Consider the following 26116-nt stretch of genomic DNA (forward strand, 5'->3'; position numbering starts at 1 on the left):
TTTGAGCTATTGTTTCTTTCAGGGAGCTGAGTTATCTAGAAAGCTTGTTTTTCCACTAGCTTGCGCCTCCCTTCCTGCCCTGAAGTGTGATTTCCTGAAATAATTTAGTTGTTTAAAGGAGAAAATGTACCTAGTTAGAAGACTTCCAAAAAAGGAGTTACATAAATATTAAGAAACAGCTAATTGCTTCCTACCATACTCAAAAGCTAGGAAGTAAAAAAGTTTTAAAATTTTTTAAGCAAAATGAAAATACTGCATAACACAGTCCTGTATAATGTTAAATACTCTCTCAATTTAAAGCATAAGTGACCCAGAGGACTTCCCGTATTTTCATTTCAGTTCTTTTCTTGTTCAGTTAATGAGGATTTTCGCATATTTTCTTCATATTTCCTTTCCAGAGTTTAAAGCTTTCCAATAGGTTTGTAGCAGGCATCAGGCTGCCACATGCGAAGGTCAACGAGGACTTGGTTGAGCTTTTGCATCCAAAGGTTACGTTCTTCTTTAGTATCAGCAGATAGCCAGTTCCTAAAAGGCAAAGAACCCAGTGGATTATTCTCCACCTCCACTTAGTTATTATGAAAAATGTCAAACTGATCAACCATAGAAGCCCAAATAGCAGGGGAAAAAAAAATGAAGTCAAACGTTCCACAGTCCTGTTACCAAGCCACCTGGTATTCTCCACTTCTAGAAAAGCGGAGTTCTTTGTTCTTAGAATACTGAAATGGAATAGAAAGACAAAATAGGTCTAAAAGTGAACCAAACAGCTAAAGTGCCATCTGAAAATCTTAGCATTTAAATGAGCTTAGCACTGATATGACAAAGTTGTAAAGCTCCTATGTTACTAAAACTATCCCATGAGGTAAAACACCATCCCATACACATCCCATAGCCTCCCACAACCTCCACGATTTTATGCACTCACTTTGTAACACAGAGTGTGTCTCTGCATTGGCTGACTAGAGTTTCTCGGTCATCTTCCCTCTGAGGTCTGACAGTTATTAGTTCAAAAGTGTTGGGACGGGCACAGAACTCCCTGTTGGCAGGTTCAATCTGATGGTTGGTACAGTTAGCCAAGTTTATGCGGCCCAAAGGATGCTGAAAGTGAAATTAGTTCATCAGTCAAGGATGCTGCAATCAAGAGTAATCCTGAACAACATACGCTTTGACAATTTTTGCCATTTTAGGGCCATAGCTGAAAGCAAGATCATACAGGCAATGGAACATGCTCTGCTCAGCCACATACAATACCACTAACACATCTATCCCTTACCAAAGGCTTAGGCTACACAAAGATGTACCTCCACTTTATTCCTTAGAATGTTTTAACTCTCAATTTCAAGAGAATTTTGTAACAAAATCCAAACTGATAAGAGTAAACCCTGTGAAAGCCTATAGAAAGCACACACTATAGGGATCCTTGCATCATTCTTGTCAAAGCCTATAACCATATATGGATTCGTCTTCAAACATTCAACTAAGTCTTGAGTCCAGCTGCTTTAGCTCCCTCTAGTCAAGAGATAGGCCTCTTTGAAGAGCCTTCCAAGTTCCAAGGCAGTCACATATAGGTATATGCTGACTATAGAGAGAAGCTCAGCTGTACACCTAAAGTTAGTTACAGACCTTGGCATTGATTCTTCATGCCTGCAGAATACCTCATCAGGGAAATATCACAAGCTACTCTTGGCTTGGAGAAGAATTTGCTATTTTTTGGGCATGCTTACTACACTATTTCATAGACACTTAACCCAAGTTCAGGAAAAAGGAGGACAGCTCCACATCAAGGAACATTAGGGAAAGTGTTGCATGTTGGTGATATATGCACAGCCATAGGAAATTTATTTTAGAAAAAAAGCATTTTGTGACTTAAAGCAATCATGGCCTAATACTGATATATCTGAGCTACATCTATCTCTGCATGATGGAACAGTTATAGTAGGATTGAGGGGAGGCATTTAATAAGTTTAATACTGTTGTAGATAAAAGTATAACAAAAGAATACAGCTGACCCCTTCTCAGAACAATAGTCAAACAAATCTAGAAGATTTTCAAGAACAGAATCAGGAAAACAAACCGAAGCCTCTTTCTTGTAGACAAAAGTAGAATAGGAAAATTTTCTTGTTTAATTCATTTAATTTTTGCCTATCTTCTATTACAGTGGGTAGAGATTTTTCCCTCTCTTCTAGCATGAGAAAAAAGTACATTGATATATTTTGGCAATGTCAACTATCAGCATATGGTCTTCTTCTGTTAGCAGGGAAGAAACTAAACTCAAGCATCTGGATTGGCATAGAAGAACCAAAAAGACCAGTTTGCCATAGAGTTTGGGAATGAAAGTGTTCTGCCAATAAACTTAACAATAAAATAAATTAAAAGTTTAATGGTAAATAATTTCAGTGAGTCAGAAAAACCCTCTTGAAAGCAGTCCTTACCAAGATCTGGAAATATTTTAGCACATGCAGAGAGAACAGGCTAAAGTGACAGGAAGGTTCACCTCAGTGACAGATGAACCTCTGATTTGTCTCATTAGCCAGACATTAACTTGGTTTCTGTGAGAACCAAGAAGCACTGGTTCCAGCTATAATGTGGAATTGCAAGACAACAATAACCACAAATAAGATAGTCCCCAATTACAGCTATGCTTCTGCAATATAGAAGGATTGCCCACTCTAATTCTTTATCATATTGTTAGTCATATTTTGTCTAAAACTTAAGGCAACTAGACACAGTCTGCTTATTCAGCTGTACAAGTCTGATCAAATTCAATTAAATATAGTCATTTGATGAGCACAATGGAAAGCCTTAAGACTAAAGAGGAAATTAAATATGGATCCTCTTTTGCTTTTTCCCTTTCCCACTAGACAGAGTGGTCAGCTTCTAGGTTTGCCCAGTTAGTTCTGCTTTATAAAGACAAGTCCCCTCCATTCCCCAAGGAAGCTTTATGAGCTTGAATACTTTGAACATCTTTACCAGTTTCAAGCCTTAAAAATGAACAGGTAGTTGTGTAGGGTACTACGGAACTTTAGACTTGAGCTTTATAAAGAAGCATTACCTTTCGTTTCTCATCATCTGGGTATGTCCAATAAGAGATACAATTTCCAGACAGCACACACCAGCGTCTGTGCCATGCTCCAAATCCGCTAACATCTTCAAACATCGTCTTAAAAGAAAATAAATCGTTTTAAAAAAGAATAATAAAAAAGTAAAAAATGGGGTAACAATATATCTTGAACTTGGTCTGTACTTTACTATTTTGCTACCAGAATGGTTCTGCAAGTACAATCTGTTATAGGAGTACACAAAAGTGAAGGAAAAAAATTATACTGGGAGAGCCTTCTATTAGCATAGAATATTTTCAAGATAGCATAGAAAATTGGCTCACATTATCATTCTGAATTTTGCAGCCTCTTGCTCAAAATACATCTACCACTGCTGTTTCAAACTACCAGGTTTTCATGTTGATGGTGGCCAGCATTCCCATTATTTAAAGATAATGGAGGGTTCCTTATAGTAGACACAGTATGAATAGTTCACAAAACACATATAACAATTTATTATTATTAGATATTTAAGTCATCTTTGACTTACAATTCAGGATTACAAAATATCTGGCTAATCAACAGGCCACACTCAGGAGCCCAGTCAGTTTAAAAGAAATTAGAAATTGATTTTTAAATGTTTGTGTTGGCAGTTCTTTTACTGGATGAAGGATTTTGCCAATTTCAAGCCCCATTTCCTTAGTACTGGAATGGAAAGTTTAGTATCTGACTTGTATTTCTGAACCCCCCTGACCTTGTATAGAAGTTTTATTTTCCAATTAATTTGTGTGTGTTGTGTTTTTCACTCATCACAATTCAGTTTATAATTTTTAATGGTGCAGGGAGTTTCCAAACCCTTACTCTGGACAAATTTAATATGCACGTACACCATTCTTCCAGTTTGACATATTGTATAGTGGAAGCAAATATGGACTTTCTTAAATTAGTACACAGAAACATGGGGCAGCAAATATCATAAGCATGAGAAATGTTTGCATCTAATGAAATCTGTTCAACTTCAATTAAGTGAAGGGAAAGGAGACAGAAAGCAGTGTCTGAAAAGAGTCCTAAGAAATTCTGATTTATAACACCAAAATAACAGCCAACGTTAATGTCGGGCTGAAGTATTTCCATAGCACATTTACTGCCATCTGCTGGACATCTCAACAGCTTCACCTCTTAGACTCAAGTATCAGCTGCATTTTTGAAGCTCAGTTTTAGAGAGAGAACTGCTAAAGATGTTTTTCGAAAAAAAAATACTGTCACTTCCTTGGCATTTCCAAAGGCTGTGAACACAGTGGAAAAAAAAAAAAAACAATCTTGTTTTTACCAGACTCAAAAAAAAAAATCAAAAAGACCAAACCAAGATATCTTGTAAAATTTTCTGCCAGAGAGATTAAAATCTCATCTCATATCACAGATTGGAGCAAGAGAAGGCTAACTTAAGTTTAAAATAAGAAATTAACAGAGTTTAGAAGAGAGACACAAAATCTTAAAAGGCAGCTTTAACTTAGTCACGTTTAGAAGATAAACTAGGAAACATTTGGGGTCTGGTTCAGAGAGGGGAAAAAAATATCAAGCCACTTTTAAGCTTCAAATACATGTGTGAAGTTAAAAAAGTGACTACATTTAATAGGACCTGTTATTCGCAAGGAAGAAGTTTCAAGTGAATACCTTACCAAGAATCCTTTTTCTTCCACCAAGGAGTCCACTTGACATTTCAATTTTAGATATATATGACCTTCCAAAGGGGACAAAAAGGGAACCTGCAAAAAGTAAAACAATTAGTCACTTAATTTTGACACCTCCCAACTCTTACTGGTTCAAGCAAGCCACCTGCACCAAGATGTTAGCACTGTCTTGCTCCTAGAATCTTCAGCCAGAAAGCAGCAGTGAGTCTCAAGCAAGACAGTAATAATCACTTTTTGTTTCAAGTTCATTTAGAAGCTCTTTAGGAATTATTTGCTTAGTAGTTTGCTCAGGACATATGGACAAACATGCATTTTCTCTATAAAAACAGGCACTCCAAGCATGGTTAGAAACAACAGAAGGCACCAGTCCACACCCTGCAAGCTTCTGCCTCAGCTTGACATTAAGTTGTTTGGAAAATATCGAAGTGAGCTGAAACAGGAATGGTACTTGGATACCATAAGTATTTTTAGCAGATACTGATGTAGCAATGCCTACTCAGATAAGTCTTTGTATTAAAAAAAAAACTAGCAAGGGGAAAAGTAACGAAAACAATTCTTCTCAACAATTCTTCTCAACTGGCACTCAAAGTGTTAAAGACCTGTGTTAAGTAATTTTTAACAGAAAGGGTTCCAAGTCCTATCTTCTGCCACTGAAAAAAAAAAAAGCAGCTAAAGTACTGTACTAGAGGTTGGTTAAATAGCTATTTGATAGTCAAGAGTTTTTAGAAGAAACATGCAACAAAGTCTGCCTTTGGACTTCACCCAATCCTTCCCATACGTAGTACCCCATTACACTGACTACTCCTATGAAATCACACCCCTTCTTTTATTTTCCCCCATAAGGAAGCTAAGAGACAAACTGCTAATACAACAAGCAAGTTATGATCTGCAGGGCATTCTACATACCATATTTTGTTGCTAATCTAAATAAGCAACACTGTTAAGAATCTTGCAAAAAAACCCCAACCAAAATAGAAACAGGAATGCTTCTGATAATGAAAAAAATCAAAAAATAAATACTATTAAAAATAATATAAATTATATAATATATGATTACATATTATAAAATAAGACAAATTATATTAAAAAATATAGTAGAAACAGTGTTTTCTCATAGTAGAAAAAACAGACAAGTTGATGGTGCTAGTCAAACACAAAGAAAGAACAACTTGCCAGGGAATCAACATGTCTACATTGCAATGAAGTAGCTTTTAAAGCCACAGAATCAATGTCAATCAAATAGAATTGTTAGTAGTTAAGATGAACAAGAGTCACCCTCAGTAGTTAAAAGTGCACATCTGTAGGCCTTAGTGAATCCTGCAGAACACTAGAATACATGTTGTGGCTAGAAACAAATTGCCTTCTAATTTTAGACATCCTGAAGCTTCTTTCCAGACGTGATACACATGTGCACAAACAGGTGATCAAGTCATTTTTACATGTTAGATCCACTCAACTATCATAGCATACTCAGCTCTACAGTATAGCACAGAAAAATTCTGAGCATCAGGAAGGACCTGCATGACCATTTGAAAAGCAAAAAATAGTAAAACATTCCCACATAATATAAATAAGTTAGATTTTTTATCAGCAAAGACAACTATAACCCTACATGCTACATCAGGGAACATTGGCTTATATTCTAGCAAACCACAGTAAAATCCATTTCTGAATGAGGGCTTCAGGGACATTTGGCCATTCCCCAATTCAAGTTTGGGGGTTTTGCATTCCTTTCTGGTTTATGTCAGGACAGAAGAATCTATCTAATGGATTATGAAGTTTACCAGTGAAGAGCTGTGTGACAGTAAAGCAAAGAGGTTCTATAACAAACAGAACATACAGTTTTGAAGAACCTGCAACACCATTACTAATTACTAAAGCAGGTCTTGAAACACTCTCCTGTACACATAATGAGAAAATATTACATTCTACTTATCAATCTATCCCTTTCAAAGGGGTGGAGGTGATGGAAAGAAATCTAGTTGTCAATATCCAGGTAGATGAAGAGAAAACTAAAACCCATGGCTAGGCTAGCTTGCATTCTGGTGCGCTCATTCAGGTGTCTGTCTTAAGCAGTTGTCCTACTGTCATAGATTATCTGTAAAGGTACTCAAGACAATTCAAGAATTTGAAAAATTGTTTTTTTAGGAGACTTTTGATTAAAAATAGGAGATAAGTACTAAAATTATCACTTGCTTAATTTTGAGCAAAAACATATAAATTTATCTAAAACACTTTCTTCTGATAGATTCAAGTAAGCTATTAACTAGACAAAACTATTTTCAGATGTTAAAGACAAATTATTTCTTTTAAGCATATCAATTCACATAATTCCTAAAGCCAAAAACGTATAGCAAAATATTTTAAGTGCACATTTGTGTACAAATAAAAAACCCTCACATTTTAACATGTTTAGTATCTTTAAAACTTCGGTTCTTTATGATCACTTTTTGCCTAAAAAACAAAGGTCTTGCTACATCTTGCCAGAACAAGGTGTGGTTAGAATAAGAAATTAGATCTCTAGGTCCCAGGTGATTTTAATTTTCTTCAGCAGCAACAAGTTGAGTTAAACCAACATTTAGGCCGCCAGTCATTTTTCTCTGGTTCTCTTATCAATGGAGTAGCTGATTCTATGTTCTCTGCAGTTCATAAAGAAGCTGGCCCAAATTTTCTGACTAGCAAACTTTAAGAGACACATCTATTTGTTTTGAAGTAAAAAGTCCCTCCTCCAGTGACCTAGGAAGACAAGAGGCACATGCTAGTTAAGGAAAAGTCCTAGGCAGCCTAAATAACTTTGAGTTCTAGCAGTATGCTTATTACTGTGCATGCTGGGAGAAGTACTGTGCAAGGGGGAGAATTCTGCAAGTCTTAAAGGCTCCTAACATCTTGTGTTTAGTTAGTAAATCTTCATAAGCATTTTCCTAGAAAAATTAAAAGAAGTTGCAAAAAGGCCAGACACAGATAAGAAACATGCACTAGAAAGCAGTTTCCTATTTTAAGTTATGAACTAAAGGATTATAGCAACCTTGTCCTGGAACATATAGCCCAACAGTTCTTTTTCCTCCCCTTCAAAATTTATCTAGGGAAAAAAGAAACATGCTCAATGCAATTAGTGTAAAGTTAAAGTCTAGAAGAAGAAAGGACACAGTCATACATGAGTATATTTTGGTCCTTTCCTACCCTGAATTTTAACAGTATGTATAAAAGAGAGGAATGAAACAAAAAACCCACTGTGACAGTAGTTTGTTCCTCATTAGAAATGTATGAAGCAAATTATAAAGCAGCCATTGGTACAGCCATAGGCCAAGTCAAAACTGAATATTTACTGACATGATAATTTAACAAAACCCAAGTGACAAACAAGATTTCCCCTTTTTGTCAGATAACTAAGACTGCACCTGCAAAAAATTAACCAAGTGATAGTTTCCCTGGAATTCTATTTAAACCTTGTGCTTGTGCTACAGTCCAGGAGTCCTAGTCCAGTGTCCTGTCCCACAGAGTAAACTGAAGAAGTTCAAACCCAAATTGCTGGTTGCAAAAGCTGATTCCATTAACTCCAAGAACAATGAGTTTCCAATAAGCAAGCCATACACAAAGATTTCTACACATGGTTCTGGTTAACAGGAACACTTATGCTGAAGAACCAAAGCTGAAAAAGCTCTGAAATTCACATAGTCAGAAACACCAGTGCAATTCAAGTGTTCAGTTCTGCCAGCTGTTTCAGTAACAGAGTCTGCTTTTATCTGCAAAAAGTAAAAAACTTCTAAACAGCAAGTTGGTATTATTGCAGTATTTTGTTTTAAGCCTTATGCACAAACACTACTAGTTCTTGTCATCTCATCTCCCATCAGAAGCTATAATTGCAATAATACTACCAATACATATGATTTAATTAGCCAAGAAAAAAAATTATACTAATGATGCTGTTTGGATAGATAAAGTTGTGATTTAGTCCTACCATAAACTGTAGTAACTTTTGAATTCATTTAAATTATTTTAAGATAGCTACTGGCATAAACACCTATTAAAATAGATTTTAGGTATTAGATATTACAAGGTTAAGAGATCATAATGAATGCAAAAATGTATTTTTTAAACTTCTGACAGTAAAAGCAAATAAGCATTATATTTAGACAAGGAACTAATGCAATAAAAATCAATAATAGTTCTCTCAATATTAGGATTATTTACTTTTACAAATTTAATTAGGATATGAAAGGAAAAACTCGTAATCCTAACTATATTCGAATGTTAATTTTTAGGTCAATTAAATGAAGAAAAGTTCAAATACTTCATTATCAGTAAAACACATTAAATGTCTTATTTAGTGATAACTGCAAGGCTAAGAGCAACAAACAATACGAAGACCATGCACAAAGATGCCAACTGCATACATCAATTTTTTTGTCAGTGAATGCAAATCAGTAAACAAATGCCTTCATTATCTTTGCATAACCATACCTTACACTGAGCTACAGAAATGAAAGATTATCTGGCATAGTAATGTAGAGTCTTTCTCCATTGTATCTCAAAATTACCTATATTGAATTTCATATGAATGAAGTGTAACAACTATACATAAATTTATAATGTATAAATAACATATCTATAAACCTCTATGTTTCATTTCTAGGATGGTAATTTTGCCTGAAAACAGTAGGCCCAGACTCATTCATTTTTCTAGTAGTATGCAATTACCTTTGGATTAGTAACCAGTAATTACCTTGTCCAATGCAAATTTGGCACTTCCTACAGAAGACAGAGACAGCTTGTGGGATCCAACAAGGATGAAATTAGTACTGCGTATAGCATTTGGGCCACCTGGACTGGCCATGGCTGCAGAGAAAGAAATTAAAGTGAAGTCATAACACAACACACAGTAAGGATGCTGCAAGGCTTAAAAAAAAAAAAAAAAAAAAAAAAAAAGGCTTTATTTGTGCTCCTGTATGCATGCCCTACTCAGTACTCCGGGGGAAGCCCTCTTTGCAGTGCAACCCAGCAGGACATTCAGAGAGAATCTTGATGCACACCATTCCTCCCCAGTAGATCTTTTCTTTCATAAAGAAGTCTTGAAATATCCACAAAGGAGAAAAAGCATTTTAAGACTCAGAGGGACAGAGAACATGCTAGGGTATGCTACAAAGCGCACACATCCTGGGGTAAGAACATGCCTTTTAAATCCCTCCACCTCTTCTCAAGTGACATGCTGCAGCCTTCTAGAATTTTTACACCTTTTTTTGCATTTTTAGCAATAGAAACACAAACTGTAGCTCAGGCACAGGAATCTTACTAGTAGCAGTAGCATGGTAGACACTCCAGAGTTAGTTCATGAGCTCCTTAATGTTGTAATTTGTACTAAGGACAGCTCAAGTATCTCATACTCTAGTCATACAAGTGTATAACACATTTTTATGTAGTTAGAAAACCACTCCGAGATGCTGTTCTTCCCTCCCCTCAAGAGTCAGAAATATATAAATGTTTAACTGTGTTATTATATACACTACACACAAACAACGTTTTAGGATCTGTTTGTATTTTCAAGTTATTCTGTAAAACTATGTTGACATCAGACTCCAGTTTGAAATCTTAAAATTCATTTGAATTCACATTTTCAGTAAAAAAATGCAAACCATGGGTGTCTGATACCAGATATTAGTTTTGGTTTTGTAAAGATCCTTTCGTTAAATTCAGTGGTAACTCAGATATAAACACAGGACCAGTTTCTGGATTGGTAAATTTGGTGCTTATTACTCTGAAATTGTCATCTGTTACAAGTATTATTTATTGATACACTGGTTTTGACAGAAAGTGTAGATTATTCATCTTGGCATAAGATGTTTAAACTTTACTTACCTGGAGTAAGAAGGTTGCTTTTCTAGGAAGAGAAATAAAGAAATAAAGGTTTAAGGGAAAGGTAATTCTCACAGTTTCTACAAAAGACAAAGCTAGGGTAGAACAAAATTACAATTGAAATACTTAAAAAAACCCCAAAACAAACAAAAAAAACACCAGAAAAAAACCCAAAAAAACCAAACAGAAACAACTTGAAAAGAAAGTCCAAATAAATGTGTAGCAACTGCATATTTCCAGCATTACATGTTTAGAGCTGTTATCTATTTCTTGAGCTGATAACTGAAGAATTTGGTTGAAAACTGGGCAGTTTATAGAGTTTTAAATAAGGGACAGAAAGAGCCTACTTAGGGCTCAGCCTTATTCAGTGTGAGAATATGGCCTTTGGAAGGAGTCATAAACAGATCTGGTCACAATATTACACTCATACTTACAGAGGTAATAGATGTTAGTAATCTCTTCGGAGTAATAACCTATGAAAGAATACAAGAAGATAATGCATTTGCTACTGAATTTGTCCACCATATTAGTGTAAAAATTAAACAGTGAAACTACTGAAGGCTTATCTAAATAAATTTTGAATGGATAGTTGTTGTAAGGAGTAAGTCTTGGTTTTTGACTCGATGTAAAGTATTTCGGTGGAAAGAATACTACCTATCAAAAAAATATTTACTGAAGTTTACACATGCATTATCTTGGGATGAACAGCATGTGTTTGAAAAAACGTTAGTAGGCCTTTTAACTCCATTACATGAGGCTTCAAAGTTACATTTGCTTATTTAAAGGTAAAAGTTAACAATAAAAATACAGAGATGTTCCATGTGCTGCTGTTATAAATAATCTATTATTTTCAAATCAAAATCTCAAAGTTTAAATTAAATTGTATATTAAACATGAACTGGAATTACATACTCATCTTTTCTTGAAGCTGAAGGAAAAGTCTAAGAAACTTGTCAAAAAGCAGATATAGGACACCATTGGCAAACCTGCAACCCTACATAAGCAACTAACACAAAATCATTCTCTTTTAAGTAAAAATTCCTCTAAACTTCAGCACAGGAGAGAATAAGACCCTGGACTTGAAACTTTTATTAGAGGATAGGTAGAAGCATGCTTTCAATGTGCCAAATGGAAGTAAAGAATAAAGAAATGTCCTATTTCTGTTTGCAGAGACAGGATTTAAGTACTCATTCCAAATGTTTTGAAAGACACTTAAGTTTCTTGTTTTCACTAAGTGATGTATCTTGACAAAGAAGAAATCAGACCTGAAGTCATTAATTCACTGTGTGCTCAGCTATTGGAATGATGAGAAGAAAAATACACCCCACCTCTACTCTTGCCCCCCCCCAAAAAACCAAACCAAACCAACAAACCACCACCAAAGAAAAACCCAAAAACCAAACAAACCACCTCTAGAAAGTCACTGGCTTGTTTAGGGTTACATATCCTTAATAAAGCACAAACATTTGATACCTGTGCCCTATCCAAGCTGAAATATTTTGTCCAAGGAGTTATTAAAGCAATGTTTGCTTTAAAAAAACAAGCATCTAATGTTTTTTACTTAACACCGAGGAGAAAGAAAGTTTTCAGTTGATCAATAAAATCTTTAAGACAAATCAAACGCCAGGGTAGGGCATATTGACTGGCACAGTTTCAGTAAATGGGAGAATAAGGGCACTAAATCACTATCAGAGGCACCACACCTAATAAATAAAAGTTTGCAAAGCATAACATTTTGCAGAACTAGTAAGATTTCTTCTCCTTCCCTTCCAATATATTTCAGATTCAGCCAAGTACTGCATCTAAGGTCCAATCTCCTAATTGTTGCAGGTCCCCATAATCCATCTGTCATTGCAGATGTTCCAAGAAAGAAGGAGAGGAAAAGCGAGCAACAGATTGTCTAGCACTATTAGTCAGTTCTCCCTGAACACAGCAGTCTTCCTAGTGCACCTTCTGTTGAAACTTTATATACTGATTTTCATGTTTCATTTACCTTAGATTTATTTGCCTTTTTCCTTTTATCAGTGCTGGTAACTTCTTTTCTCTGCACCTGTAAGGAAAGAAGATATTAAGAAAGTACAGCACATTATTCTCTGTTACACATCCTCTGCACAGGAACTGATACATACCAGACTGTAAACTTCTACATTTATTTCAAAGTCATTTGACACATCATGCCTAAAAGGAAGGAAGGGGAAAAATAGGTTAAACAGAAACTGAAGCAAAAAGATTTTTGGTTTTGTGTGTGGTGGAGGTTTTGGGGGATTTTTTTGAGTTACTCTTTATTTCTTCCCTCATTCAGCTCTTTAAAACTGTCCAGGGAGCAGCTAGGTTCTACAGAGAAGCTTAGCCATGGTGCTGACTAATAGCTTAGTCTTAGTTTGCTCCTGCAGGGCAATACAGCTGTTTGAGATCCGTTCACTTCTACAACAGTACGCTTCAGAGCGATTATCATTGCTATTTTTTAAGACTTTAGTGTATTACTATTTAAAAATACTCTGCAGAACTCAAAAAACAAAAGGAAAAGGGAAAACAAGTACATCTACCGTTTCTCGGATTGCACCCTGCAGTACACACATTTCCAGAAAGAGATTGGGTCTAAGTAAATAGATTTAAGTGAAAATTCCAGTTCAAATGGACTTTAAAAAGGGAGTTTGTTTATTTTGAAAGACTTCTGATAACAAACAGCCATTTGAACTCACAATACCTTTTTAGATGACATATGAGACCTTAAAGTTTTAGTTGTAAGAGTACTATTTTTTCCAGACACTAAAACCAAATAGCTACATAAAATGTTACTGGTTGCAAAAGAGAAAAACACATCATCTCAGGCATGGTAATCCATCTGTCTTTGCAGGTGTTCCAGGAAAGAACAAAGGTAGAAAAAGCAAGAGATAAAATAGCTGATGGATATCGAATAAGTCTAGGTTGCTCTTCTGAGAGAAGTGCATTCCAGCTATTTCTTGAAGCAGGAAATACCTACCTATACCACAAAAGCTCACCATATATTTGTTTGCAGAATATGACATTTTTGTATGAAGATTTTAAACATTATTTGCATGCTCTACCATTGGAGTTGAAACTGGTTCAAAAAGAATTTCTGTACACTTACATAGTAAATGTCGTAGTAAAAGTAAGAGCATCTCCATTCAGGGAACTGGCAGTACTTGCTAATGGAGTCACAACCATGTTTTCTGCTCCAGATCTCAGGATTATTATATAGTAGTAATTCGCTGAGTCTGTAAATACATAGCAGGTAGTTTTGTTAGCCTGAGGAGTTCAAAGTATCTAAAAATCCCAGAATTCTGAATTACCATTAAATACATCAGTTTCACCCCAATTAAACACTTGGTTACAGTCAAGACTTACTTATAAACTTAGTCTTAAAACAATTTTTTCTATGCTGTGTTTACTAGTAGGACTGTCTCCATAGGATTCACAAAAGCCACATTGTTGTCTGGGGCATCTCAGCCCAGACCTACACTAACCCTTGCGTGAGAAGGGAGAGGAAGAACTTGCAGTCAGATTCAGCAGCTAATCTTAGTTCCTTACACTCTTTAGGTCTGTCAGCTCAAGCACACATCAGCTCTTGCTACTGCCCATTCTCATGCTTTTTTCAGTCCTATGAAGTAACTGGCTATCCAGGTAATTCATTTCCTTAACCTTTCACATAAGGGGAAAACAAGCAAGATCACCACAGACACACATCTAAAGAGTGCCAGGAGATAATTCGGAGTTTGTGCAGCAAATTGCACAATGCTCTTGCTTTACCTAATGTTCAGCAGTGTGAGACTACATCAAAAAAAAACCCACAAAAAACAAGCCAACAAATAAAAACAAAAAACAAAATGCCCCAAACAGTTTGAGTGCTCTGTTGTATAGGATAAGTCACAGCTTTCAGAACAGCTGTTGTAAACTCCAATAAAGATTGATTTGTACGTTTTATATTTGATTATCTCTTCAGATGCAAGTGATTAATAGAGCTTCTGATGCACAACGCACAGCAAATTTTATGCTTCCAAAATAAAGGTTTTATGACAAATAGCTCAGAGTTGTTTGTTTAGACAATTTTGTTTTGAGAATTACTGACAGAAATTAAACTTATATTTTTGTAATCCTTAGAGAAGTTTTCCTATAACAGAGATGAATTGTCTCCTGCAACAGGAACAGTAAAAGTTTGTCCAATAACTTTTGTCCTTAAGTTTTAGTGAGGCAAGAAGCAGAAAGCTGTCCACACACAATCACATTTTGTGGTATTATATCAAATAGCACTGGTTATTATGGGCTTGCAGATTCTTTGAACAACCACATGCCAGAAATTCACTATATTCCAGGATGGGTCTCTAGACCTACAGTGAGATATTGCTAGATATTCTTCTGGAACAAAAGAAGAAACAAATCCACATTTTGACACCTTGATTAATTATAACAATTTACAAATACTAGTATTCTATCATCTTAAGTATTTTGCAATGTTAACAGAAGGATTGAAAAAAATAGAGGCTTAATGAGCATTTCACAATGCCACAAAGGTCAGAATTTTTGTAAAGATCTTTAGTATTAGACTTGCATCCATCAAAAAAATTCCAAGACAGTAAGAGAGAAGACAGCCTGAGATATAAAATTCTACTTCCTCTCCAACAGATTACAGGGAACCACAAAGAACTTTAAGACTGGCTGGAAATGTCCTGATAAGTTTCTCAAGTCTCACAAGCCATAAAAAGATGCAACTAACACAACCATGGAAAATAATGAAAACTTAGTCAAAAAGCAGATGAACTGAAAGTAATTGCTAAATTTTTATTGTCGTTAGATTTCTTAGAACATCAGCATAGAAGACAAAAAAAAACCCAAGGAGAATGAACAAGAAATAAATGTTGGGAGAACGAGGGAAGGGAGAGAAAAGGGCTAAAAGCCTTCGGTTGATAGCTTTACCTGGCTTTTGAACTGTTCCACATACAAAGTCTGCTTTTAGAGGTAAACGCATTTCTGAAATGGAAACAGATCCCCTGGATGGAGCAAATTCAGTGGATGTAGAAGCACCTTTATTTCTTTTACTATGAGGTCCCTCACTCTTCAGTTTATTCAGTTCTTCCAATAAAGCAGTTCTCTTCTCAGCTGCAAAGAGGAATTAATTACAGTTGTAACAGAGGAAAAAGTAGTACTGAAACATTTTTTTTTTGCCATAAGCATATAAAATGCAACACAAACGTTAATCATCTTCTATGAATATTAGGGTCAAGAAAGGTACCAAGAGTGTCCTCTCACCTACAAAAGAAGCTGAAATGAAACAGATAATATCCTCTCCTGTTTTCTAAGTGAAGAACTATAAATATCTACAATGATGTATGTGTATTAGCAGAGTTCCTCCCAAAGTGTTCTTGACAAAGTGTTCATGACAAAGAATTGAACTTGTTTAAAAACCTACTTGCAAGGAGAAGAAGTCTCTCTGCTTCTGCTTCTTCTTGTGACCCTTTTCCATGTTCCTCATCAAAACAGCAGTTCAGAGCTTGACTGGCTTGATAAATCACTGTCTGCTGCATGTTGATCTCATTGTTCAGTTCCTAGGGCAAACGAGTGGTAGAAATAATTAGCCAGAAGAGTTATTTAGTGTTACATTCAAACAAGGAAATGTCTCAAGATTAGCATTTTTGGGGCTATGCTTCAGAAAAGATCAGATCACTTAGTTAGTAAGCTACAAAAATTTTGCAGTTTACAGTTACTTTCGCAAAAGAATATTGCAGTACGACTTTTTTTGACCTCAGAGGTAATTTAAATATGGTGGGGAGTGAAGGACTCCAATGTTTGTATGCTACACATGCAGTCTAGTGTTCCCTTCATTTGGGGGAAGCAGCAGCTAACCAGAAATTCAGCACTGTAGGTGAACGAGGCACTAGTAAAGTTCAGAATGTTGCCTACTGAAAGTATGTAGTTATAAATCTGGCCTAATTCAAAGGCAGTGATAAGATACGGATTCTGTCTCCTTCTCAAAACAATGTCTTGTTCTCTCCAGACTTCCTTTATAACATGATCCTTCGAAGAGATGCAGCTGTTCGAATTATGCAGTATCATCCCCTACCATTAAATATTTATGTTAAACAATCTAATTCTGCAGTTCTAAGCAGTATGTTAATTCATGGGGGAAATTAAGTGTGGAAACAGTAGATTAAAAAAAGGATTTTAAGAAGCGTATTAAATACCTGCATTTTTTTTTTGATATTGACTTGGTCAGATGGGCCATTCCTTTTCATTTCCAGTTTGGAAGCAACATCTTCTTTGCGAACAATGATTTGCTTTATTGAAGGACGATCTGTCTCTTTAAATCTCTGAGATCTGTACGCATCGACACTTTTAAAAGAGGAAATCTCATGAAATGTTTCACAGGTGTGCCAGGCTTTTTTTCTTTAATATACATACATATGTACTGCATATTGGTGTTTTCCAACTTGCCTAGTTGGTTTTCAAAAAAAAGCATGCTATCAGCTCATTTTAAGTTTAAGCAACATAAAAGACTACACTGAGACAATCTTTGACAAAGGCTGAGATCCTGGAAAAAAGCTTTGTTCATAGTTAAAGCAAGTACACGTCCTTAGAAGAGTCAAAAAAGCCAATGTCTTAATTTGTACACTTACAGAATCAGGGATGAGGTTTGTGTTTATTACCTATATGGAAGGTTGCGATCTTCTGACATAGACCCAATACTGTCTCCAGATTCTGCCCTGGGAACTTTAGTCCTTTGGAACTTTTCAGACTTCAGACTTACATCACTGGTACTGCTACCCTCCCCAGCTGACTTACAAGGAGAAGCAAAGGCCTGGGGAAAAGAAAAGGTTATACCACCTGTCCACATTATTAATTACCTGTTTTCTCTGACCTTTACTTGTTTTGCATGTAAAAAATAAATTTGGAGGCTGCTTAATACTATTTAACAGATGACATCTTACAAATATTTCCTAGGACATGAAGCAAATTTATTTATTTATTTTAAGGACACCAACAGATTATTGAACTTAGAAACCCTTAGTTTCTAAACCAGTATAGTTGCATAATTACTTCTCTTCAGATCTTCATCAGCAACCGCTTCACTGAGTGCATGTCTACCACTGCAAGTTCAATACAAATAATAGATTGATTTAGCAAAAGACTATTTGTTTAGCAGAGCATCCAATATGTTACACTGTTTTCAGAGGAAAATAACTTTGCCTCATTATGCTCTCATTAGCAAATGTCATTCTTTGTTCAGATATCCTAATACAACAAAATGTCACTTCTCACAAGCAAATTGCACATCTCTGTGTGTCCTTCTCCACCTCATAAGAATTCTCACCTCTGAGCCAACAGATTCCACTAGAGGGGTTAACAGAGACATTGATGAAATATTCAGCGACTCTTCCTGCTCATCCTCATCACTTTCACCTTCCAGGCTCATGCTCATTTCTTTCTTCAGCTTTTCTATGTCTGGACCGTCCTCTTGAAGAATTTCAAAAATCTCATTTATCACTTTTGAGCTATTCATTTCGCCATCCACATTCATTTCGACTTGGCATAGTTCATCTGAAGGGTGACATTTTAAAACATATTAGTAGCATCAAGACTAAACTTTCCCTTAAATGAGAGTGAAGTGATATTAACAGATGAACTATTTTTGCTTTTCCAGTAAGCTTGATTAAAAAGCATTTCTTATAGTCAGGCATATAGAACTCGAAAGTACACTTCTATGATTATTTTTTAATGCTATTTTCATACATGCTGCTTAATCAATAGAGGGAATGAAAAGATGCACCTCTTAGACAAATTTCAACCTTTTAGTTCCAATACATCTGAAACTTAACTGCAAGACCCACAGTCCTTACCCAATGAACTCTTAATATCAGCTTTTTAATGTTCCTTGAAGACTTGAATGTCAAGGGAGAAGGATTATGATAAAAGAAGTTGCTTGTTTTATATAAACCTCACTACAAAACACACATGAGGGTCAGTGTATGTATGGTGAATTCATTGTTCAGACTTGAAGGATATTAACACTGTTCTAGACAAGTGGCAACACAGAGCTAAGTGCATTAATATACATTTACTCAACACAAACCTTTTGGTTTCTCAGCAAGTTGTTCGAGTTCAGAGGCAGACATCACTTTCACAGGGCTCTTTGACTCAGTGATCTTGGGAGGACTGGGTTTATCAGTCTCTTCAGATTTAGAAGCATCTAAGTGGTTTATAAAAAAAGAAGTAACTGAAGATTATGTCTAGCCTTTGAACTTTAATTATTGAATTTTAGAAGTTTTACTAACAAAAAGACCACTATATTAAGTATTGCTGTTAGCTGGCTGTCGAAAAGCATTAGAGTATATATCCTCCACAACCTGTACATCTAGACTTCTATCTTATAATCAGAAAACTGATACCTGAAGAAACACTGCTGAAATCATAGCAGAATGCAGCCACTCAAGAGTAAAAAAGAAAAATTCAAAAAAAGCAAACAAAAAAACCAGTAAACAAACCATCCCACCCAAACCCAATCCAAGAGCAGGATATGATCCTGTTTTTCTAGAAGCACATTTAATAGCCTGTTTGTCCATAAGGTCTACAAGAAGTGTTAACTAAGTTCACATTTTTCACACAGAAAGCTAGAGATTCTTCCACTCGGTAAGCAACAGAAAGGGTATCACAAGCATCTCAGAGTTCTTTTCACATCTTGTACTATAAGAATTAATATCGTAAAGGGATACGGACAAGCGAAGAGTTCTTTCCCATTAGATTATTGTGGAAATTTGGATTCTCAGATACAGCATAGATTAAATCTGTAACTGACAATTCTCATTCACTTCCCTACACTTAACCTATGTGAAAGTATAAAACACAGGTAAACCCACTGAAAAACAAAAAGACAGTCTTGCCTTGCAAACCTTTCAAGTGGTACAGGAGTGTAGAGTGCTATTATGATATGAAAAGTTGTAGATAAATCAGTTAACAAATAAGAGGTCCAGTTCTACACATCAGTGCTATGAGCCTCTTTATCTGCTCGTGGAGGTCAAGCGCAGTGTTTCTGTCCAGTAACAGCAACAGGCAAACTGTGACAGTTCTTACCCGAAGACTCCACACTCGGAGACTTTACTGGCCTGTCACCTGCTGGTGTGTTGTCTGTTGATCCAAAAGCAGTGGCATCTGAACTAGGAGGGAGTTTTGGACTAACCTGAGATTGGTTTTCCTGGCAAGAATAAAAACATAATACATTCAGGACATAATGTTCAAAGTAACTAAAAAACAAACAAACAAAAAAAAACCAAAACAAAACACACCTGCCAGAAAGAAATACATTGAACACCTACTAGGAAAAAGAGGTTGCCTATCCAGTATCCTATTTATTTAAGAAACTTAGCTGAATTGCTAAATATTGTTTGTGTGAGGAGCTTTCTTCTGCTTTTGAAGATATATAATACAAAAAATACCCCTACACTTAATATCATGAAAAAGTAAAAAAATTAGTTGGCTCAAAGCAGTATCACTTGGAAAAAGGAAATCACAGGAAAAAAGAAATCTAATAATTTCTTAATAAACATACAATCACTTGACAAGTGGTCTTGCACAGCCTGGACATTCCCCAAAGCATACTTTTTTTTACTTTTTATATTTGCACATCCTATCCCTGTATTCAGAACATGTTGAAGCAATTCAGACTACCATATTTTGATACATGCAGGTAACACATTACCGTTTTAGCTTGCGGAAGTTTCCTCTTTGAACTGTCACTTTTCTCCGCACTCCACAGATTGCCCCTATCAAATCGGCCACGAAGGCATGCAAGTTCTCGCTCACGTTCCTAAGCAAATAAAGGGGAATGGGGGAAAAGGTGACAGCTTGAAGATGTTGCAACATTTCAAATTCCTCAGATAGGTGCAGAACACTAAGAATCTTCCCCATACCTTTATAAGTAAGCTACGAATGTAACAAGTCATACCTGCTTAAGCTGAAGTGCTAAACTGGCAGTAGAGGAATTTTCATTTTGTTTGAGAAGCCTTTCCTGGATTGTCCTGGTGTTTGGGGTAACAATAGGTGTTCTGCACCCAGGAGTATTTGTAGCAGGGCTGCGTGCACTACGCTCTTGACAGCGCTCCCCAAAGCGTTCCAGGAAGGGCTTAATTCCTGATCCCCCTACAAGAACAATTGTTTCACCTTGAAAGAAACTCTCAAAAATACAGAAAAAAATCACTGCAATTTGCATCCTGATGAAGGTTCTCAGTGAAGCAATTAAGCTGTCTCCTTTACACATCTTACTCCATTATATTTTATACAAACTGAACCTGAAGGTCAAATCATAACAGAACATTGAAGTTAATAAAGCAGCAAATCAGAGCAAATAGATGTCCCTCTCTTACTACACTCCACATGTGATACAGTTATTTAAATTTGTTTGCTTTTTCAGTATTGCCTCTATAACAAACTTCACTTGTATCTTTCATGAAAATGAGCGTTCTAATACATAAGGCAGACATATTGTTCAGTATCCACCCTATTTTATTGAGCATGTCTTTTATTGTCAGCATATCTAGAGACACACACTTCCTTTTCGGAGAGTTCAAGCAGTTAGTCCAAGTTTCTGACACAATAAGCAGTTGAATTTAAAACTGGGGATGCTCACCTGTTTTGACATTAGTGCTATCAACTGAAAGAAAAACACTATGCAAAGTTAGTGCATCCGTGGGATTTCTTTTAACATATGCAGACTCTTAACATTATATTGATAGGATACACATAGTGTTCAACAACTTGAAATAAACTTTGAATAATCTCAATTAACATGTTAGTATAAAAAGTTAAACTGATTTTGCTCTTAGAGAATTACTGAAGTTGTGTCCAAAAAAAATATCCCTGCAATATATGGGAGTTGTACAACTTAAAATAACCACAGAACTCATTGGAATTTTAATCAATTTACAGCAGGAAATAGGTATTATCTGGTATGTTACCTTAAATTCTTAACTAACATGTAGTTTTGAACACAGAACACATAAACCTAATTTGAATGAACATTTACTGAGGCTGAAAAACAGCTTACCTGGTGTTGTGGGTTTACCCTTAGATTCAAGTTGCACATGTGTTCCTTTGACTGGCTCTTCTTTGGACTGAACTGGTTGAAGCAAAGATGATTTTGCTGTTTGTGTATGCTCTTGAGTTTTCTTGGGACTGCAGGGATTCTCTGTTAGCAGTTGTACTTCAGATTTGTTAGAATGTGGAGCAGTGGATCTTGAGGATTGTGTTAAAAAATTGTTTGGATCCTGAACAAGACAAAAAGGAAAAACATTCAGATGACACATTCTTATTCTCTGAAGAGGAAAAAGAATGAAAGCATTCTGCATAGCCTACCATCACCTAACATATCTATTCCATCAACAAAAGAAAAAGTTGAGACAAGTCTTAAGCTTTTTTCTTTTTGTTAATCCAGTGTTCCAAATTGTTTCAGAATTTGATTCCAGGTGCTCTTGCCAGCTACTTCAGGTATTTTCCCACGTTTCCCTAAACAAGACTGCAGATATTGCCATTACATAAATGCCATAAATCAAACAATACATGTCTGGTACTACTAATTTCATCATTCTGATTGAGTCTTCATACAGCAACAATATTTACAATTTCAGTCAATCAACTATATAAAGTTACAGAGTGAAAGCCAATATCTCTGTAAAAAGCCCCTTTCTGATGGTCAAGAGCAGTAATCAATTACATTGATACCAACTTTTACAAAACACTTAAGTACTCTCATCTTTAAATCTCAGCACAAAGAATTCTAAGCTGTTTCACGTCCGCGATTAAACAAACAGAATGTGGGATTGCAATAAAGTGAAAGTTGTAAATAGACTAAGATTGCTCACACCAAATCTTTAAATTCAGATTAAACAGTTATGTGTTAATGTTTGCACCCTGCAATACTCATATCAATTTTTAATCAGCAACCAAATCAGGCACTCACCGCTCTCTTTGAGTTTGCTGGTTTATTAATAGAAGCCTCAACAAGCCTTTGAGAACAGGATGCAGCTTCCTGCTTTACACTGCTACTATTGATTCTAGCAGATGCTCCACTTGTAGTGGACAATTTGGATAAACAAGTAGTGCCAGGCTGTTCTTGTGCATTGTTTTGCTTTGCAGATGGATGACTTAGGTCATCTTCCCAGGAACCAATTGTAGCAGCAAGGTTAGCTAAACGGCCTCTTCTCCCAATAGGGGTTTCACTTGCCAGGGCATTAGATGTCTGCTTAGGTGGAGAAACAGGCAGATCTTTTGACTGGAGAGGGGACAGAGAAACACATTCAGAGGGATCTGGAAGAAAGAAAACACATTTATTTTGCTAATAAAATATATTGAGATATATTTACATATTTTGCATTGTACAATGTATTGAGTTTAATCAACAGGTAAATGTTCCTGCCAACAACAGAACCTAACCGCTAGTCCTGAAGGCATTGAGACTAATCAAATTAAACATTTTTAATCAAGCAGTTTACTAGTTTTATGTCACTGCTGTAAGGAGTAAGGCATCAGACTAGTAGGAGGAAAAAAAATTATATTATTAAGCTGTGGTCAAAGCTTCAATATTTTAGGCCTTCCCTAGCGCTGTCTCAGAATTCTTTATTAAAATATTAGCATTCACACACACAAAATTATCTTCTACTACCAAACAATCATCAATACAAACACTGAAAGACAGCACTACTGCTTAGCAAGTGAAACATACCCTCACTATCCCAGCAGCGCCGCTGTTCTGCCAGTTTCTGCATACGTGTTTTGACTGAAAGGGCTGCAGGAGTTTCTGGTTTGGTGTTTAGAGGCTGAACGGATGAAGTCCTGTTAGAAGTAGTTTCATGCAATTCTGAAGTCATCTTAGGAGAGTCATGGCTTGTGGAACTTGAAAGAACTGGTTGTACATTCTCCGAACTAGAAGCTTGAGTCTCTATATCATTAGGGCAGAGCCTCTTTGATGGTGATGGCTTTGTATCAGGTTTTACTGTACAGGTCAGAGTATTCAAGTAAATTAGTATTCAAGCAATCTAAAATATTTCCAGAGACAAAACAAAACTATAGTGTCAATAAAGTTATGATTTTTGAATACCCTGATATGCCTCCCAAAAAAATGCCCTTCCCAGATCTACTAAGCACAAGGCACTATCTTTGGCTATTATTTCTAAATAGCTCACTAATTCCTTAGTGCATCTGCTCTCAAGTCAACCTAAACATGAGCTAGTCCTAGTGGTCAGGTAACTGCATCCATCACTGTTTATTTTAAGATATACACTCAGGATTCTCACTTGCCCTTAGGAAAAAAAATAGGCCCTGCGTCAAAAGACAACCTTTATTAAATTTGTTGCCAAATACCTTCTTCACCAGGAGGAGAGGCCTGGTTACCAGTTTCTGCCAAAGGCTCTCTGACCCTCTTGGTCTGCATTGTGGGTCTTGCTCCCACCTTGGGCCGTTCCGCCATTTTCTTCTGCAGGTTCTCTCGCCTGGCACGGGTTCTTTCAAGGAGTTTCTGAGTAGTCAGTAGATCACGTGTTACTATACATTGCAGCGTGTTAACCAGTAACAACTCAAATCAAAAAATGGTAGCATTCTATATAGCATATACTAAGATCCACAATACCAGAAGCCAGCCAGTAGGTTCCAAACTTCCAGTCATTAAATCAACTAGTGTCTCCCATTAGCTTGGCTTTGAAAGAAAACCAGGGTAAAGAGACAGAAGCAATGGCAAAATTAAAGAGGGGTTCATTTAGAGCCTGAAGTAGTCAGAAAGGTTTGAAAGTAATTACAATTTTTTACTGAATCACCACATTACAACCTTGATCTGGGTTTTTTTGACAGGTTGCTAAAGCATCTGGTCAAGTCATCTGACTGGCACTAACCCTCTAACAAAATAAACAGCAGCGAAGCTGTTGTCAAGTGATCATAAAAAAATTCAACAAATTAAATGTGTGGCTATCAATATTAAAAAAAATTGTTGCTATTACACCTTCTAAATCAAAAGGTGAATTTCTTTGCCTGAAGCTTAAATTTTAAGAATAGACTGATGTTATGACTAGTTATATTACGATAAATAACCTGTTTATTGAGATATCTGTATTCAGAAGAACATATAGAGATACCAATTAAGGTACCTGACATTATCTTTCATTCCCTATCCATTGGAAATTTGAGTACTCTGATTATATTCCATACAATACAGCTGCTTCAGTAAATGCTCCACACTAGTAGAAAGTGATTCCTTATAGCATCCAGGTTTAAAATATGTTGTGGTTTGTTTGTATTTTTTTTTTAAATACAGCATTCGTAAATCATTATAACTCAGTTTGAGACAAGAAAATGTGTGATTGAACTAATGGCCTTTAAAGGGAAGCATATAAACTGCACTTGTTTGGTGGCACATAAATTATTGTGAGAACTGTGCCAGCCATTATCCATCCTGTTGCACAGCAATTAAATACACATTTCACATTTTTAACTGTCTAAGGCTGAAGTCTTAAACAATGTTCCATTGTAGGGCAACACAGGACAAACAGAATGTCAATCTCAACAGTTTTTTTGTGAAAGCAAATCTCAGCTTCTCTAACTTTCATAGAAGAGGAGGATTTTGAAAGGAAAAAAACCCCAACAGCAAACCAATCAAGCAAAAACAAAACAAACAAACAAAAAGACATATGAAATGCCTTCAACGCAGGTTCCATCTTAGTTCCGTTCACAAGTCATGTTTCCTTATTTCAACTTACAAAAGGCAGAGCTACAAGGTGCACGTAATACCCACATAATTTAAATAGCCATTAGGATATTTTTTAACAGTTCTTCTTGCACAATGTTGAATATATCTTCCACAACAGTATTCCTGTGGTTCTATTCAAATGGAATCACATTCCTTTCTGTTTTGTTAGTTCAGTGAAATAGAGTTGCAGTTGTTAAAAAAGGGATGTCACTTCCCAAGAATGCATGCCTCTGTTGTTTGACTCCAGCTCCTACTGGCTTTTTGTATCTCAAATTTTCCATGCAACTGCCATGATTCAAATGCTGCTATGACACACAATGAGTAAGCCACTCTCCAGAACTTGAAACTTACTTTCCGAGTTCATCAACAGGGTATTTGTTACAAGTACATTCTCAAAGTGTTCTGATGACAAAGTTTCAGAGTATCATAGAATCCTAAAATCACATGAGATCCTGAGCTGGAAGGGACCCACAGGGATCATCAAAGTTTAACTCCTGGCCCTGCACAGGATAGCCCCAAGAATCTCACCATATGCCTGAGGGCACTACTTAATTCAATACATCAAGGAATTTGAGGACTACTGAGTCAAAGCCAGAGGATCGCTGTTCGTGTTACAAAAGCAACTTCTGAAAATCAGAAAAGGCCTTTCCACTTCAAATGTTAATGGACAATCTCAGTTATTCAATATTTTACTAAATATTTTATATTTATTCAATACTAGAGAAGATACTTGGGGTCCATATATGATTACAAGAATCTGTTCTAACTAACCTGTTTTACTAGCAGAATAGAGCAAAGGG

The 26116-nt window shown here is 36.0% G+C and overlaps 1 protein-coding gene across 1 annotated transcript; it reads right to left on the reverse strand.

Annotated features, from left to right (window-relative positions):
* Positions 1 to 353: 353 nt before the first annotated feature.
* Positions 354 to 24095, reverse strand: ANLN (anillin actin binding protein). Its single transcript, XM_029961829.1, has 23 exons — positions 23942 to 24095; positions 23304 to 23573; positions 22542 to 22888; positions 21630 to 21849; positions 20532 to 20725; positions 20286 to 20393; positions 19661 to 19781; positions 18663 to 18779; positions 17904 to 18130; positions 17239 to 17390; positions 16777 to 16924; positions 16005 to 16140; positions 15512 to 15694; positions 13689 to 13815; positions 12706 to 12754; positions 12570 to 12626; positions 11011 to 11049; positions 10580 to 10601; positions 9450 to 9562; positions 4715 to 4801; positions 3050 to 3157; positions 923 to 1095; positions 354 to 525 (listed from the first exon to the last, which is right to left on the reverse strand). The coding sequence occupies exons 1-23, from the start codon at positions 24045 to 24047 to the stop codon at positions 402 to 404; spliced, it is 3228 nt and encodes a 1075-aa protein (XP_029817689.1). The 5' UTR covers positions 24048 to 24095; the 3' UTR covers positions 354 to 401.
* Positions 24096 to 26116: the final 2021 nt, after the last annotated feature.

The sequence above is a fragment of the Manacus vitellinus genome, unplaced genomic scaffold, assembly GCF_001715985.3.
Source record: "Manacus vitellinus isolate BGI_N305 unplaced genomic scaffold, ASM171598v3 scaffold_3_pilon, whole genome shotgun sequence".
NCBI lineage: Eukaryota > Metazoa > Chordata > Aves > Passeriformes > Pipridae > Manacus > Manacus vitellinus.